The 14,729-nt window shown below is 41.7% G+C and overlaps 1 protein-coding gene across 2 annotated transcripts in view; it reads right to left on the reverse strand.

Annotated features, from left to right (window-relative positions):
• sox6 (SRY-box transcription factor 6) overlaps positions 1-14,729 on the reverse strand; it is a 129,920-nt gene that overhangs the window by 14,625 nt on the left and 100,566 nt on the right. For both annotated transcript variants that reach the window (XM_079285347.1, XM_079285346.1), the window contains exons 11-13: positions 12,205-12,354; positions 10,046-10,226; positions 9,648-9,835 (exon numbers count right to left, since the gene is read on the reverse strand). In XM_079285347.1, coding sequence (XP_079141473.1) covers positions 9,648-9,835; positions 10,046-10,226; positions 12,205-12,354 — 519 coding nt within the window. The remainder of the gene's footprint in view (positions 1-9,647; positions 9,836-10,045; positions 10,227-12,204; positions 12,355-14,729) is intronic.

Genomic DNA, 14,729 nt, shown 5'->3' on the forward strand with positions numbered 1-14,729 from the left:
TCCTCAGTGAATACACAGGGCATTAGCAAAGGGCTGTCTTCCTCTCTAAAGACTCAACTAGGAGATGGACACTTTGACTCCGCATGATACAAATAATCTCTCCCCCGCTCGGTTTCGCCTGGATGACACTAAAAGCAGGCATGTTGCCACCATTCAGAAAGAAAAGCATTTGTTTCACTCCCAGGGTGAGCGTTCAATCTCTGCCAAAGATGGACTGTCTGCACTGACCTCTGCCTCTTTCTTTTCTAAACATGCCTATCACATGCAGTCCGAACAGAAACCCGGGTCGTCCCCACATAATACTAACAGCTCCCCTGACACACACACATTCATATTTTAGCTCCTTCTTTGTAACGCATTGCACCATTTTGTTACTTTTTCACTTTTCGCCGACATGGAAGTCCCCCCCCCCCCCCCCCCCACGACAAGAAAAGGTGCTCAAAAATGAAGCAGCGCTAACTATTGTAAGAGAAGATATTTGTTTTTACGGCTGCATTTGATGAATTTTGATATATTCTCCGACAAGTAAACTAATGTGGTCAACAACAACCATCAGTAATTACAACACATTTTTTTAAAAATATTTAAAAATCGTCTTTCTTTTGTATGTCTTTTTTCCTTCAGGGTTAAAAAAAAAAAAAATGACAAGATGAAGGATGAAGATAGTCAAAATCCATTTGAGGCCTTTCACAGTATTTTGATTCTCCTCATGCTTTTATTTATTTAAGAACTATTCCTCAAAAGAAAGGACTGCGAAAGAGACAGAAAGATCACTGCAATTTACCATCATACTTGAAGGAGAAGTCATTTTTTATGGCCAGCTGAGTGATTTTGATATACAATTAACCACTACCTGCTTATGGCCTGTGATTAGAGCCTGTCTATCTGACGGCCATTTGCTTACTTAAGTGTTTTCTAATTATGACATATGTGGTGGTCCCTGCTGGGCAAGAGGACCGTTTGTAAAGAGAAGATGGAGTGTGGCGCTTCTCTCGGTGTCACATTCTGCGTAAAGCAACACATGCATGGATCTGTATTCATCACCCAGCCACATTATTGCTCTTAATGAAAGAAGCTAGCAGCCCGATGACAAAGTGACTGATGTGCGATTAGCTGGATGGGCAATGGTGCTGCCTCTGATGTTACTTGGACAGTCCACTAGGAAGACACAGCGTTCATGGGTACTGTATGTCTGTAATAAAGTAGTCATCTCGTCCCTCTTCTGCGCTTCGTTGGTCCCTCATGATCAATCAAGTCCTTTTATAAACTCATGATCATTAAGCATCATGTTGGGCTGAGAAGGAGAGCGAACAGGGCCCATCCATCAGTGAATTTCATTAATAACTAGCTCAGTGTTGAACTTCTTTCTCCATCGCACAAAGTCATATGATTAGTGAACATCAGCACATTAGACAGCTGGGAACTAGACTGAATGAGTCTCTTGTTGGGGGATTCTTTGAGGCAGCTTTGACATAAAAATTATCATGTGTTTCTTTGTTGTTATGTAGAAACATGTTCATATAAAAGCCCGGACTTTACATATTTGACATAATGTGGAAGTTACAGTCAGTAATCATCTCTTCCTTGTGTTAGCTTGCTAATTAATATCAGAAAACCTGTGCAATATGGTATCACAAATTTTCATCAAATTTTATATACTGAGCTTAATATACTTATTGGTTAAGTTTGTTAATTTATATCAGGGCCATAAATTATCTGCAGAGCATCAGGGTTTTGTTTTAAGGTTTGAAAATATTCAGTGAACTAATGCTTCTTTACCGCCCACGCATCAAGTGCTGTGATAAATTAATGGCACTTTTATTATTTTATAGTGTCATTAAATTTTACTGATCACTCTGACACAGAGAAGTAGCAAAGGACATGCAGTATATAGGGAAGCTGGCCATCCAGCCAGGAAAATGTGCGTATGCGGCTGATTTAAAAAGGTTTACAGTACAAGGGAACAACAGAAGATAAAAGTAAAATTTAAGATAAAGAGACAGGAAATAAAAGATGTAACAGTACACATTATTCCCCTCCCATTTTTACCACGACCGCTGGCAAACAAGCGGTCCCTCCCTCAAATGACTTCAGCATGCAGCTCTTCGCCCCACAACTAAAATTATAGCAATGCACTGTCAGCTGCAGTGGAAAACTGCCACCCACAATAATCTTATCTGCCCTGCCTGTGCAGTCTTTTGTCTTCAAAGTTTGGAAACAAGTGATGTCATGAGCCAGTCCTGCGTAGTCATGAGTCACGGAGGAAGAGAGAGAAGTAGGAAGAGGAGAGATAGTGGAGTCTCTGCAACTTCTTGGGCGAGGGAACCCAAAAGAGCCCTCGTCAATGCTGTAAAGAGAGCTTTAATCTGGCCGGCCGCAGAACATGTGCCGGAGGCCTGCTGCTCTGCCCACAGGGTGTATTCTGGGCAGAGGCGGGTGGCCGACAGCCCTGTGCATTGTGCCTACTTCTGCCCTGTATTTAAGCAACGCATTGACACTCCTTCACTCTGTCCTCTGTAAATAGCTCAAGGCTATATAGTCTGGGATTGTTCAAATAGAGATGAAAGAAATATACACAGAAGAGTAAAGTAGACTCTGGTGCAGATTAGCGGGAATGCTTTTTGAGTTTGCTCAGTTTGTTGGGTCAGGTATATAGATACAGAATGACAACTATCTTAATCTGCATTAAAGTTTTCATTTAACATTATAGAACAGACACAATTTATGCTTTTTGGTGGTAAAAATCTGGACTATGATGTAACTTTTTCTTCGTCCCGTATACCTTGAATAAAATAGACAAACCATGCCTTGTTGAATGTTATAGGACTAGAATCTAAGCTAGGTCAAAAACGTGCTTTAATTCATTTTGTTATATTTCAATTCACCGTTATACATAGTTTTTTGTTATGATTGTTGTGCTTTTTTGTGCGATTTTGGCAACAAAATGAACCGACTCCATATTGAAAAAAATGAAAAAATGTAAACTAGACAATACAAGGACAGATTAAGTTGGCAAGTTTGCTCGCCAAAACATTTTGACATCAGAATGATGATCTGAAGAGAAGACTATATTTCTTTCAACCAGCTGGCAGGCATGACACATTTTACTCCTTCCAAAATAATCAGTCGCCAACTTAAAGTCATATAATAGTCTGGTTATTTTTTGGCTGTGTAGTGTATAAACAGTAAACTACATGTTTAGCCCTTTCTGTGACAGCTGTAACCCCTTTACTTTCCAAGATCTCTAAACTATAGGTAAAATCTCATCCATGTTTCCTTCATGGTGGAAAGCATGCGATTGCATGTGTTTGAAATTTTCATCATTGCAACCTTCAACAGCTGCAGGACCCTAAACAGCCACTTATGTGTGATAATGTGCAGACCTGGCTCTGGTTATATCACACACCTGATATGTGGCAAGTTGAAGGCAATGGCTCTTTGACCACAATACAGGGCTTTGTGTATCAAGTGTCAGTCATCACTGTGGTCTGTGGCCCTCAGAGTCTTCTCTCTGAGGGTCTCAGGCTAAACCCCTCAGCAATCTGTCCCAGCCCTGATGGAGACAAAGACTGCACTTTAACATGGCTACAGCCCCTCACAGCTCAGCGCCTCATCTGTTTTATATTTGTATTGTAACCAGTTGCAATGTCATTTATAAGTCTGCAGCTTTCCAGTAGTTTCTGCTAGTTTTGAACCATTTAAATGTTAAGTACATCCAGCCATGCGGTATAACCCACAGTTACTTTCATGCAGACTGTTGCTCTCTTTTTACCCGGAGCTCTCCCTTTGCTAAGGCTAATGCAGGCAGCAGCAAAATCAACAGTAGCAGCCACAAAAGGCTGGCATCTGTTCTATAGTAGTTGTCCTCAACACCACACAGAGCAGAGATGGCCAGCTATTCCAGTCCAATTTGTACTGCCAGGGCATCACCTCATTTGTTTAAAACAGAGGGAGGAATGGCCTTTAATTAAATTAGGGGCTTAAAGTATGTTTAAAAAAAAAATTGTGAGGTAACTCTACTCTGGGCTTTCTGCCAATTTAATGTTTATTGTTTTTTTTTAATGAAAGGATATGCTGTAATTATTCAAGATGAGTTACTTTTTGTTGGCAAGAAAAAAAGTCAAAGCCACAAAATGTGACCTTTCAGTGCCAATCCAAATGTGCATTTAGTCTAAACATCTGGATTTCTTCTACATACTGTTGTGTCTACTTTGGGACAATCTTCAATACATTATACCAAATTTGTTGAGAATAAAACATTGCAATTTTGTGTCATCTTCAACAGAATGAGATGTTGAAAATGTCATAATTGTATGTGTAATATGCAACTTTCTCTCCGTGTGACTATTTCAGACTCAGTGTTCAGTTCTTCTCCGCACTGCTGAGATCATTTGTGTTGACATCATGTAGTTTTACGGGTTTCCAATCCTCAATGATCCAGAACTGTTCACTGGGTCCTCCAGGGAATGTTAAGTTGGTCTGAAATCTCCTGCCTTATCAAACCCTCCAGGTTGCAAACAGCAGGACATTAGAAACTGCTGCATTACAAAAACCCCTTTCACATATGGACAAAACCTCAAGACTTGTTGGACACTGCAGCCATTATGCTCCTGCTGCAACAATACCATAGACTATAAATGGCCATTGTGGCCTATTCTTTTCCTCATCCTTTGTTGTATGTGCCGTGTGGTGAGTGCGGCATCACAGGTCTTAGCCACCGAGGCCAGCAGCATTTCTGAGCAACAGAAGCTGGCCAGAAATTCACCATGTAAAATGACACCTGCAGAAAATAATGGAGCCACCACCGCCAAATGACCCAACCAAGATGCAGTCTTGATGTCTTTCTGCGGAAAGAGGCGAGACGGAGCTAAAGACCGGACCTGGGATAGGAGCCCACAGACACACACACACACATCCAGAGTCATACATTATTTTTATTCTTTTGGCAAATACGAATAATTGGACAAAGCATTAATGTAAGCAATCTTCACAATAGCACTTGCTGGCTACAGCCAGTGTCTGGGAGCTAAGCATAATCTAATTTGGATGGGCAAACACTTGTATGCCAAGGATTTACATTGCAGCCAAAACGCCTTGGTTTGCAATTTCCAAGACAGCAGCCAAAAAGGAGCAGAAAATTGCTTCCAGGGCTGCAGACCAGACACGATTATATTCAAAGTCTTTGTGAGGGCTTTGCCTGAATAGAGCCCTGGCAACACACACACATGTGCATGCACACACAATTACACACATACAGAGGAGAGACCAGTACAACCACTATAACCAATAGGTTAGGAGTCTGGATTTTGTGGAGCACCAGTGTAAGCCCATTTGAATATTTAGAGGCTGAGCTTTGGGACATGCCAAATGACCAACTGTAGTCATCAATACCGAGGAAAGGAGGTGCTTCAGGGCAAAAAAGGGCAGTTCAATAGGTTAATACGCTGGCCTTTCACCTTTTGATTCCAGTTAGGGACATGTCAGCAGAGGAATATATTTTATCTCACACAACCTCCACTTGACTCCACTTCCAGACTTGATAATAAAAATATCCCCATTGTCGAAATTATGAGATAGAAAGTCGAAGTTATGAGATAGAAAGTCATAACTATGATAGAAAGTCATAATTCCGAGATAGAAAGTCAAAACTATGATAGAAAGACAAAATGATGAGATACTTAAACACAGAAGCAGCTCTTTGGCTGGTTACTGTACATTTGAAATGGAAATGTATTGTGAGAACATTGAAGACTACTTCAAACGTGGCTTTAAAAACACATGAAATACTTCATGTCGGATTGTGCAAACGCACCCTTGAAAGGATTTTAAGCTTTGAACAAAGTTATTGTAGTAACTTGTGTTTGATATTTGTCTTTGATATTTTCTTTAATAGTTTGATCTTTGATAGAGTAATGTGGGTTTCTTAACCCTCAATTAAAAGGATTTAAGTTATAATAACAGAAATGTGCTTAAATATATGTTTACATTTATATAACTACATGAGGCCGACAGTGATGCTGATGTGGCCCGGAGTGAAGATGAGTTTGAGACCCCTGCTCCAGGGCATCGCATATGCAACGTCAATCGCAACTTAAGAGAAATTGATGCGTCCATGTAGAAATGTGTCACACTTGACAATACAGAGTTCAACAACCAGGCTTACCTAATGGCCTTGGGCCAATAAACTGCATATTTGGGTGAAGGCAGTCAGTGGCCGAAAATGTGAAAAGACGTATCTCTTCATCTCTGCTTAGCCTATGGTGTGCTTTTTAACTCGTCAATAACATTGAACAATTTGAAATTGAAAGTGAAAAATCTTTTGTCACAGAGGCAACAGTTTGCCGAGGATGAAATTGAATTAACACACATTTCAGAGCAAGATTAATTAAGGTGCTCATTTACAGGTATTTTACAATTTCCCGTTTACAGACAAGTATACTATTTGTCTGCAACAAGGACCAGCAGCACCTTTCAATGCGCTCTGGCAAAGCTGCTAATTGGCTACACCTGACCACTTCTGTGTTGACAAAGTAGACGAAGCAATAGATTCGTGAGTTATTTGAATGTCATGGTTGGTTAGATTTACAGGTAAACTTTGATATGAGAGATGATATGCTGTCTGAACATATTAAGGATAACAAGGGCAAAGAAACATTTTCCAATTGATTTAGTTAATTTTAAAAACTATGGGTTTGGATTCAGACCAATTAACTTGAATACATTGTCTTAATCTCTCAGAAAAATATTATTTCCGTCTGCTGAGCCAATGAATATTTATCAGCGGTCCCTGATCTACTGGCCATATATTCCAGTAGGCCATAAATGTTGATGACAAGATGGAAACATGGTTGAATCTTTGCATTCACCATCTGAGTGAAAACATGAGTGATACAGATGCTTCATATTTATTCACCCGTGACCCTGAAAAAACAGCATGTCCGGTTATAGCTACAGTGCATAATTGGGGGAAACAATTCAAAATGGTTACAAATGGATTCAGATGTACTGTATTTGACCTGTAGGCATTCTGGCACAATCTAGGTAAAAGCCTCCACTGGGTGAGGAGGAGATGGTAAATAATGGAACAAAGTAATTGCCCTCCGCAGACAATAACACCTTTTAGATAAATATTTCAAAAAGGTAAATTGCAGTAGGGTTGTAAAAGGTTTTATTGTACTGATGGGATATAGTAAAAACAGACAAATGAAAAGACTAGAAAGAAAATCCGCTCCTGTAACTATGAATATTTGACATGTCCTCAGGTTAAAGGCTTGTATAGTGTGGAACAGAGAGTCTGATCTACACCATGTTCTCCTAGTCAATGATCAGGGAGGGAGAGAGAGATAGAGTCATAGTGATAAAGGTTAGGGAGGAATGCATTGTACTGTTCTGACACACTTTTTATGAAAAGATGAATTGATCCATCTGTAAGCAGCACTTAGAACCACTCCTCTCCCCGGTCATTACAGTGGGATAAATCAATATTTAATATCCCCTTCTAACAGCCACGCTGGATGATCTTAACCTCTCCTTAATCCCATTAATGTTACCTTTCCAGATTCTTCTTCATGTAAGCTCTCTCTATGATAAACAACAAGACACTGTGAGGGGGGGAGCTATTAAACACCGCACCATATTTATGTCAGGTGAGAGGCGCTTTCTTGAAATATTAATATTCTGAAACTGACCAAAGTGAAAGCTTTTATCAGGGGCATTCAAACCTTTCTACTTCGTGGGCTTGTATCAGCAAAAGACTATCTCTCCTCCTCTCTCATTTCACCGCTGAATTACAGTTTACTGTTCTTTATTGCAGCCGAAGGCTGAAGATGATGGGGCAATTCTTTTAGCTGACTTGATAAAGCGTGCCTCTCATTTCACACCACCCTAATAGGGCCAGTGTCACTGAAACTAAGAGGTGACGATATCTCACGATGATTTGCACGAGGCAGAGAGTCAAGCATGAGCTCGGTTAAGGTGTCATTCAACAAGACAATAAATTATGCTGTAATGAAAACAGAGGCGGGTGTGTAAGCCTAAATGACTTAAAATGCAATGCAACGATCACTTTTTCCACCTGAACTTGCTCTATTATTTGGCGTTTAGTTTTTGTGTTATTAATACTATAATTCTGTTAGTATACTCATTTCTTAAATAGTATTTTAATTTATGGCCTTTTTACATTCACTTACCTTGCCCCCCAACACACTCTCTCTCTCTCTCTCTCTCTCTCTCTCTCTCTCTCTCTCTCTCTCTCTCTCTTAAAAACATGCTCTCCATACTCAGGTGGCAAGCACAGACAAAAGGTAGATTACAGGTGAAGAGTGACTGACTTTTTCAAGCAGCAAATCCCTTTAGAAAAACAAGGAAAAAAGCATTCTATTCCTCTGAGATGATAGCTTTAACATACGTTGAACAGACAAGTCCAACATTAGGAGGAAACCAAACTAAATACAAAAGACTAAGCAGGGAGTAACAAAAAAAAAAATAGTTAAGCTCTACCTGCAAAGGACAATGAAGCTGTAGGTGTGTGCTGCCGGTTGAAAACGGCTCTTTACAGGCATTGTTCAGTTACCGCTTTCATGTCATGGCAGACTCGGCTGCTTGGTTGACCACAGGCTCCCCTTAGTTGAGAGGTAGGGAGGCAGCTGTACCAGCTCCTGTGTTCTCATGCTCAAAGCCTCACATACCATGTTGTATCGAAACAAAGAAAGCAGCCTGTTTTCTTGTTTAAATTCAGGGATATGGAGCTATGACACTACAAAAATGTAATAATTGACTGATTATTGTTACGTTTTTTTTTAGTTTGGGTTAGTAAGGAGAGGCTGTGTCTCTGTCCTCTCTGTGAGCTGCACCAATTTATTTGCTTCTCTTTAGTAAGAGCATAGTTGATTGCCACCTGCATAGACAGTGATCTCTTTCAAACACCAAATAAGAGGGAAATCAAAATAGATATTCATTGACTTTTTTACATATACATTGACCTAGTTGAGGCTGTTGGTTGAAAGTGTCAGGTGCTGAAATATTAATGAGCATCGCTCCCAGTTCCTGCCTGCTCCTCACAGCCAACTGGCAACATGGCATCAAGCTGAAGAGAGGAGGACAGCTTTTTTTTCTCTCCTTGATTGACTCATCGATTGAAGATATTTTTAAAGGGAATCCCTGGGAGTGTGTGCTCCTGGTACAAAGCAGCCCCATCCTGTGTCAGGGGACGGAGAGGGCTGCACGTCTGCTTTAATTGGGCATAGACATCAGAGTCTTCTTAACCCACACCGGGCACCGCCATGGCCTGTCACGGCCCTCACACCAGCATCAACAACGCAGAGCCCTCTAAACACACTCACACACAAGCATATTCATACTCATTTCAATAAACACTCATGTACACACTGAACGATGCCAGCTCTTATCAATACGACCACCCTGGACACAGATTAAATAAAAAAATGTTAGCCTTAAGAATTACTGATAGATCAAAATCACCATGTTCCACTTTCTTTAATAGTTTATTTCCTCCGCTACTTGCGGTGTGAGCTGAGCATTCATTGTGGTCAACTTTTTTTTTTTTTTGCTTCATGGAAAAAGCTTGCAATGGAGAAGAGCTGAATCAGGGATAAAACAGAGACATACTATATGATAGTAGTTCTAACCTTGTCAACTCTGCAGTTGTTGAGGCCCACTGAACTGAGGGCGGACAGCTTTGCCTCCATGCTCTGCTGGTGATGTTGCAGCTGTTCTCTCTGGATCTGCTCTCTCATTTTCCGAGCCTCCTGGATGGCCTTCATCACTGTGTCCTGGTCCCCGAACAACGCGGTAGAGTTTAGGCTGGACAGAATATCTAGACACGCACATAACAGAGTTAGTCCGACTAGAACACACACTGCCAAAAAAGAAAAAAACAACTTCACACAACATCCAGTGGCATTGATTTGTGAGAGATAGAAACCTTGCCGTGTGGTCTCCCTGGATGTGAGTGCATAGTGTGTGTTTTGAGCTGATCAAATCTGTGTGCTTGGGTGGGATCTTGTTTGTGAAGTAAAGGTCTTACCCAGAGATGAGCCCCGGCCCAGGCCTCCTACGAATTGGGCAGAGATACCACCCTTGCTGAGCAGACTGTTGGGGCTGCTTTTACTGCCGAGGAACAGGTTTTGTGTCGGGGATGTGGGGGATTTCACCAGGTCCGTCGTCTTTGGCCGAGCAGACAGGTTGAGCGGCTGTGTTCCCTCCTCCTACGGCAGCAGGAGTATTGAGAGGAGACAGATGTTAGTAGGTGTGCCCTCCCTTCCATTTTTGGAGGGGCTAAGGATTCCCAGACAGCACAATTCTCCTCTGTTCCTGGTTAATTACAGGAACCCTATCTTGACCCACACCTCCTCTCTGGTTTTTCCCTCCCTTCTCCTCATCCAGCCTTCCTTAGGAGCTGTGCTGCGATCTTCTTCACAGTTGCCCAGTGCCTTTGTTCACACTAATTAAAGCAGATTCTGTCTTTCTGTACGTCTTCATCTGTTCTCCCTCTCCTCCTCCCTGCTCTCTGTGTCTGTACTCTGGTTCGAAGAATAAATAATGACCAGATAACGGCGGTGCCAATGATCAAAGACAGCTGTTCCATTCATCAGATGTCGACTTGCATTATCTACTTCATTAACTTGTTTTCTAATTTCAATCCTCATTTGTGCATACTTGGTTTTATCATGTGCTTTGATATGCCTATTCCTAAAAAAAAAAATATGATTTGACTTAGAGAAAAACTCAATAGTGTAGTTCTGAGATGAGGTCAGAAGAGGATGCATAAATTCTAAGGTGTTCTAAAATTCTAAGCATCTGGTCTACTCAAACCAAGCATGTATTTGCTATGGGTGCCTGCAGATAAACAATGGGAATAGTTCAAAACACTGAACTCTTAAGAGTAGGATAAATGCTTTAAAATATCATCAATCCATATTTGGAATATTTGATCACCTGAAATTTAAGAAAATTCCGAGATAATGGACAAACTGCCCTGTCAGCTAAGACACACCAAAATCAATATGCACCGTTGCTTAGAATACAATAAATGCCGAATGATTCTGAATAGAAACAACTCAAACATTCGCATCCAAGAAGAGAAATGTCACTTTGCACAGTATAAACCGCCCTGTGTATACAGCAGTCTTTTAAATCAGATTAGGGCTCACGCTGTCATTAACAGTCTTTTTCAAAGCCCAAGTGTCTCCTTGTCCAAACATATGGCTCAAGCATAGACTGCCCCAAGGCCTTGTTATTTCTGTGCCAATAACAGTTTGTCACGCAGTGAAGCTGAAAGCAGACAAACAGTACTAAAGGCAATCTGATTTAATTTGACTTTGTATATGTTTACTTTCCATTTATGTATCATTTTATTCAATTTTGTGATATTTGGAAATATTTTTAATATTTTCACTTTAATTCGTTTTGTATTAATAATGGTCTAACTGGCATCCATGTAATCTGACAAATAGAGAATTGTATTATTGTGATGAAATGATACATGAATACAATGGTAATGGCAATATTCTAATAGAAATCCCACGAGACAGGAGACCTGGAGGATTGTGTATGCGTGTGTGAAGAGAAAGCCAGAGTGCCTTCCTCCTATGACATGATTTATGGTCTTTCTCCATTGTGATATTATTACGCTAAACTACTCCAAATGGGCGTATGTTACTGATTATAGTCTCGGTAAGTGGGGATGATGTACATGGCCTTTCCTCTGCATGGAGGTCTGGTGGAGCCATGCCATACAGCAGCAGCAAACACACATCCTGCATTTGGTTTGTTTACAAGGCAAACAAAGTCGGCAATTCCACTTTTCACTTAACTTTTGTCAGCATTTGTATAGCACTGTCGTAATTGTTTTATTCCATTTCAGTTACGAAAAAAGGAAGAAAATAACTTTTCACTGTGAAAAAAAAAAAATTTCAAACCATGTGTTCCACAAATTACTGGCTTGGAGCAGCCATAGCCATAGCAACCGTGTCCACAGAAGTCTGGTTAAGAGAGAGAGGGCCTTGTTAAAGCCCCACAGATTGATGGCCTGTTAGAGGCTGGGCCCGGCCGGCTGTAACACTGAAGTAGTGAGCAGTGTAGATGATTCTATATTCAGAGAGCACCAACTAGGCTAGGCTAGGTCAAGTACCACTCAAGGTCTAGGCCGGTGGGTGGGCAGGTTGAAGGAGCTGAGGGTCGTACCTTGATGTAAGTGATGGGGCTGCAGGAACTCTTGTCATTCTTCAGAGAGGAGGGAGAAATGGGCCCACTGGCATTGAGGGGCTGAGGGAGTGGAGGCATCTTGGCTCCAGGAGAGACCTGCATGCTGGCAAGCTGGGCGGCATACAGTTGCTGTAGGGAGGTGGAGAAACCCGTTAACATCCAAATCCAGCAAACATTCAAAGTTTTATCGTCTGTCTTTTCCTCTCCCTCTTTCTCTCTCTCTGCGTCTATGTCGGCCTTCATCTCCCTCTCTCTCTCTCTTTTACGTCTTTCCTCTCTTTCCATGAGGCTGGCAGAGAACCTCCATCAAAGGTCTTAACTGTATTTCAAAGGCTGAACCCAGAGAGAGACAGCAGTCTTAAAAACCACACAGAGATGGCTTTCATTCAAAATACTTGGAGCCCCTATTTTCCACTCATCACAGAGAAAAGTTTGCAGCCTGGATGCAAGTGTGTTAGCAAAGATCTCTCATTTCTCTAGATCTACACAGCTTCCTATTGAAGTTCCTGGCCTGGGATTCGTCTCCACACGGCCATGTGAGACAGTCCCATTCCACAATGTCAGAAACCCAACCTCAGTTGGACTGCCATCACAGAATATATTAAACACATGCATTATTACAGCTTAGAAACCTGCACAAAGAACTCTGATGTAATCACCGTTATTGTCCTTGGCGATAAATCAGTAAGATGTCCAACTGTTGGTGACATTACCACACAAGAGGGTGGTTCAGATGACTGGGTGAAGCACTCAATAACAGTTAGGCCTGTAACAGGTTTGAACTCTGAAAGCTCAATTTACATTTCCACCACTGGGCTGATTATGTGGCATATACTAAAAAGGGTTAAAGCCGTTGATATGAGGGTTTGGGAGTATCAGAAACAAATCTGGTGAGCCACAGACTGCTCACTGTTGGTTGGATCCGATTTTTGACACAGTAATTCATCCTTTATCTTGGATAACGCTACAGTTTAACGTCTTGACATGAAGTTGTGCACCCATTTTCATATCATTACAATCTGAAACAAATGACAGACAGCTTTGATGATCATTGTCTGTGCTTGTTTTTCTGTGCCCAGCACTCTGGCACTGCCAAGACTTCTCTTTGCCTCAGGTCTGTATGTATTGGCCACCAGGTAAGGTATGAGATTGGCTTTTGTCTCCTGCTGCAAATGGCAGGGGTCTGTCAAATAGAGCTACTGTCTGAGAAAGAGTGTTACTCCATGTAGCCTTCGACCTCACTTCAGACAGATAGCGCCACTTAGCTCCCCCACTGGCCTCCCGCTATCCTCACACTAGGTAAACCTTGTGGGTTTTTTTTTTGCTTTATCCAGTCAGATGGTCCTGTCAGAAAGAATCAAATTTATTTTCCTCTGAACAATCAGCAAACCCTGTTTCATTTCCTGGTTCGACTGGTCACATACAGACTGCGTTTGTGTGGATGGGAAAAAGTGAGCCGGCCCCGCTGGCCTCACCTTTGACAGTGTGGATGCAGACTAAAGCCAAACAAAGCACTTTATGTTTGCGCACATATCTCCAGTTATAAACACATATGTGCTCCTGTAAGAAACTTTATCGCTGCCACATAAGCGGCAGCACAAAAGCTCCATTCTTCCAGGGGACCTGGGGATAACAACAGCGCATGGGCAGCGGAAATGACAGACCGATTATGTTCCTACAATGATAGCACTGCCCCCACGTCCCTCACAAACAGCCTTTTGTCTCCGACAGGAACGGACACAGGAGCCAACTCTATTTTCTGCACATCTGAGCTAGACTTAGTTAATGTCAGTGGTAAAGGCACTCTGCGTGTCAGTGTGTTTGTGTGTGACTGTGTATGTGTGTTTGTGTGGGAGGGGGAGGGGGGACAGAGAGAGAGAGGGGAGTCTCCGTTCACTGGATGTCACTTCAGGCTAGTGTTAGTCGAGGAGCGGAAGTGGAGTCTGCTGGACAGATGTTTGCTAACAGGCCTGTTGACGAGCATGCCCCTGACCTTAAGTGGGAAGAACTTTATTGTCCCGGAAAAAGAGCATAATTAGGCATTGCCTAAAATTAGACGCAGTCTGGGTGCCCCGTTTCAGCACTGATTCATGATTCAGTGCCATGGAGTGAGAATCAATGTTTATCCTTTTAACAAGGAACACTCTGCCTCCAAGAGCCAAAGAACAATAAATAACATCAGGGGGAGAGACAGATGGAAGGTGTGTTTACCCACCATACACTGCTCAAGGGCAGATATGAAATACCTTCAATGAGTGAAGTCTGGAGACCTTTGCCTTAGCATTGGGGTATGTCTCGGTGAAAAATAAATTGTAATTTACAATGCATTACAAACTTATTCTTTGACTCTCAATACATAATCAAGTTAGAAACAACAACCTCATAAAACAGGACAGGAAGTTGTCAATTTAAAAGGCATTGTGGTGTCAAAAGCTGAGGGATTATGCATCCTGCCAAGGCTGGCCTCCCTAAGCAGAAGACATCTGCCCACTTCCCCCAATTGA

This window comes from Melanostigma gelatinosum (assembly GCF_949748355.1).
Source record: "Melanostigma gelatinosum genome assembly, chromosome: 2".
In the NCBI taxonomy this organism is placed as follows: Eukaryota; Metazoa; Chordata; class Actinopteri; order Perciformes; family Zoarcidae; genus Melanostigma; species Melanostigma gelatinosum.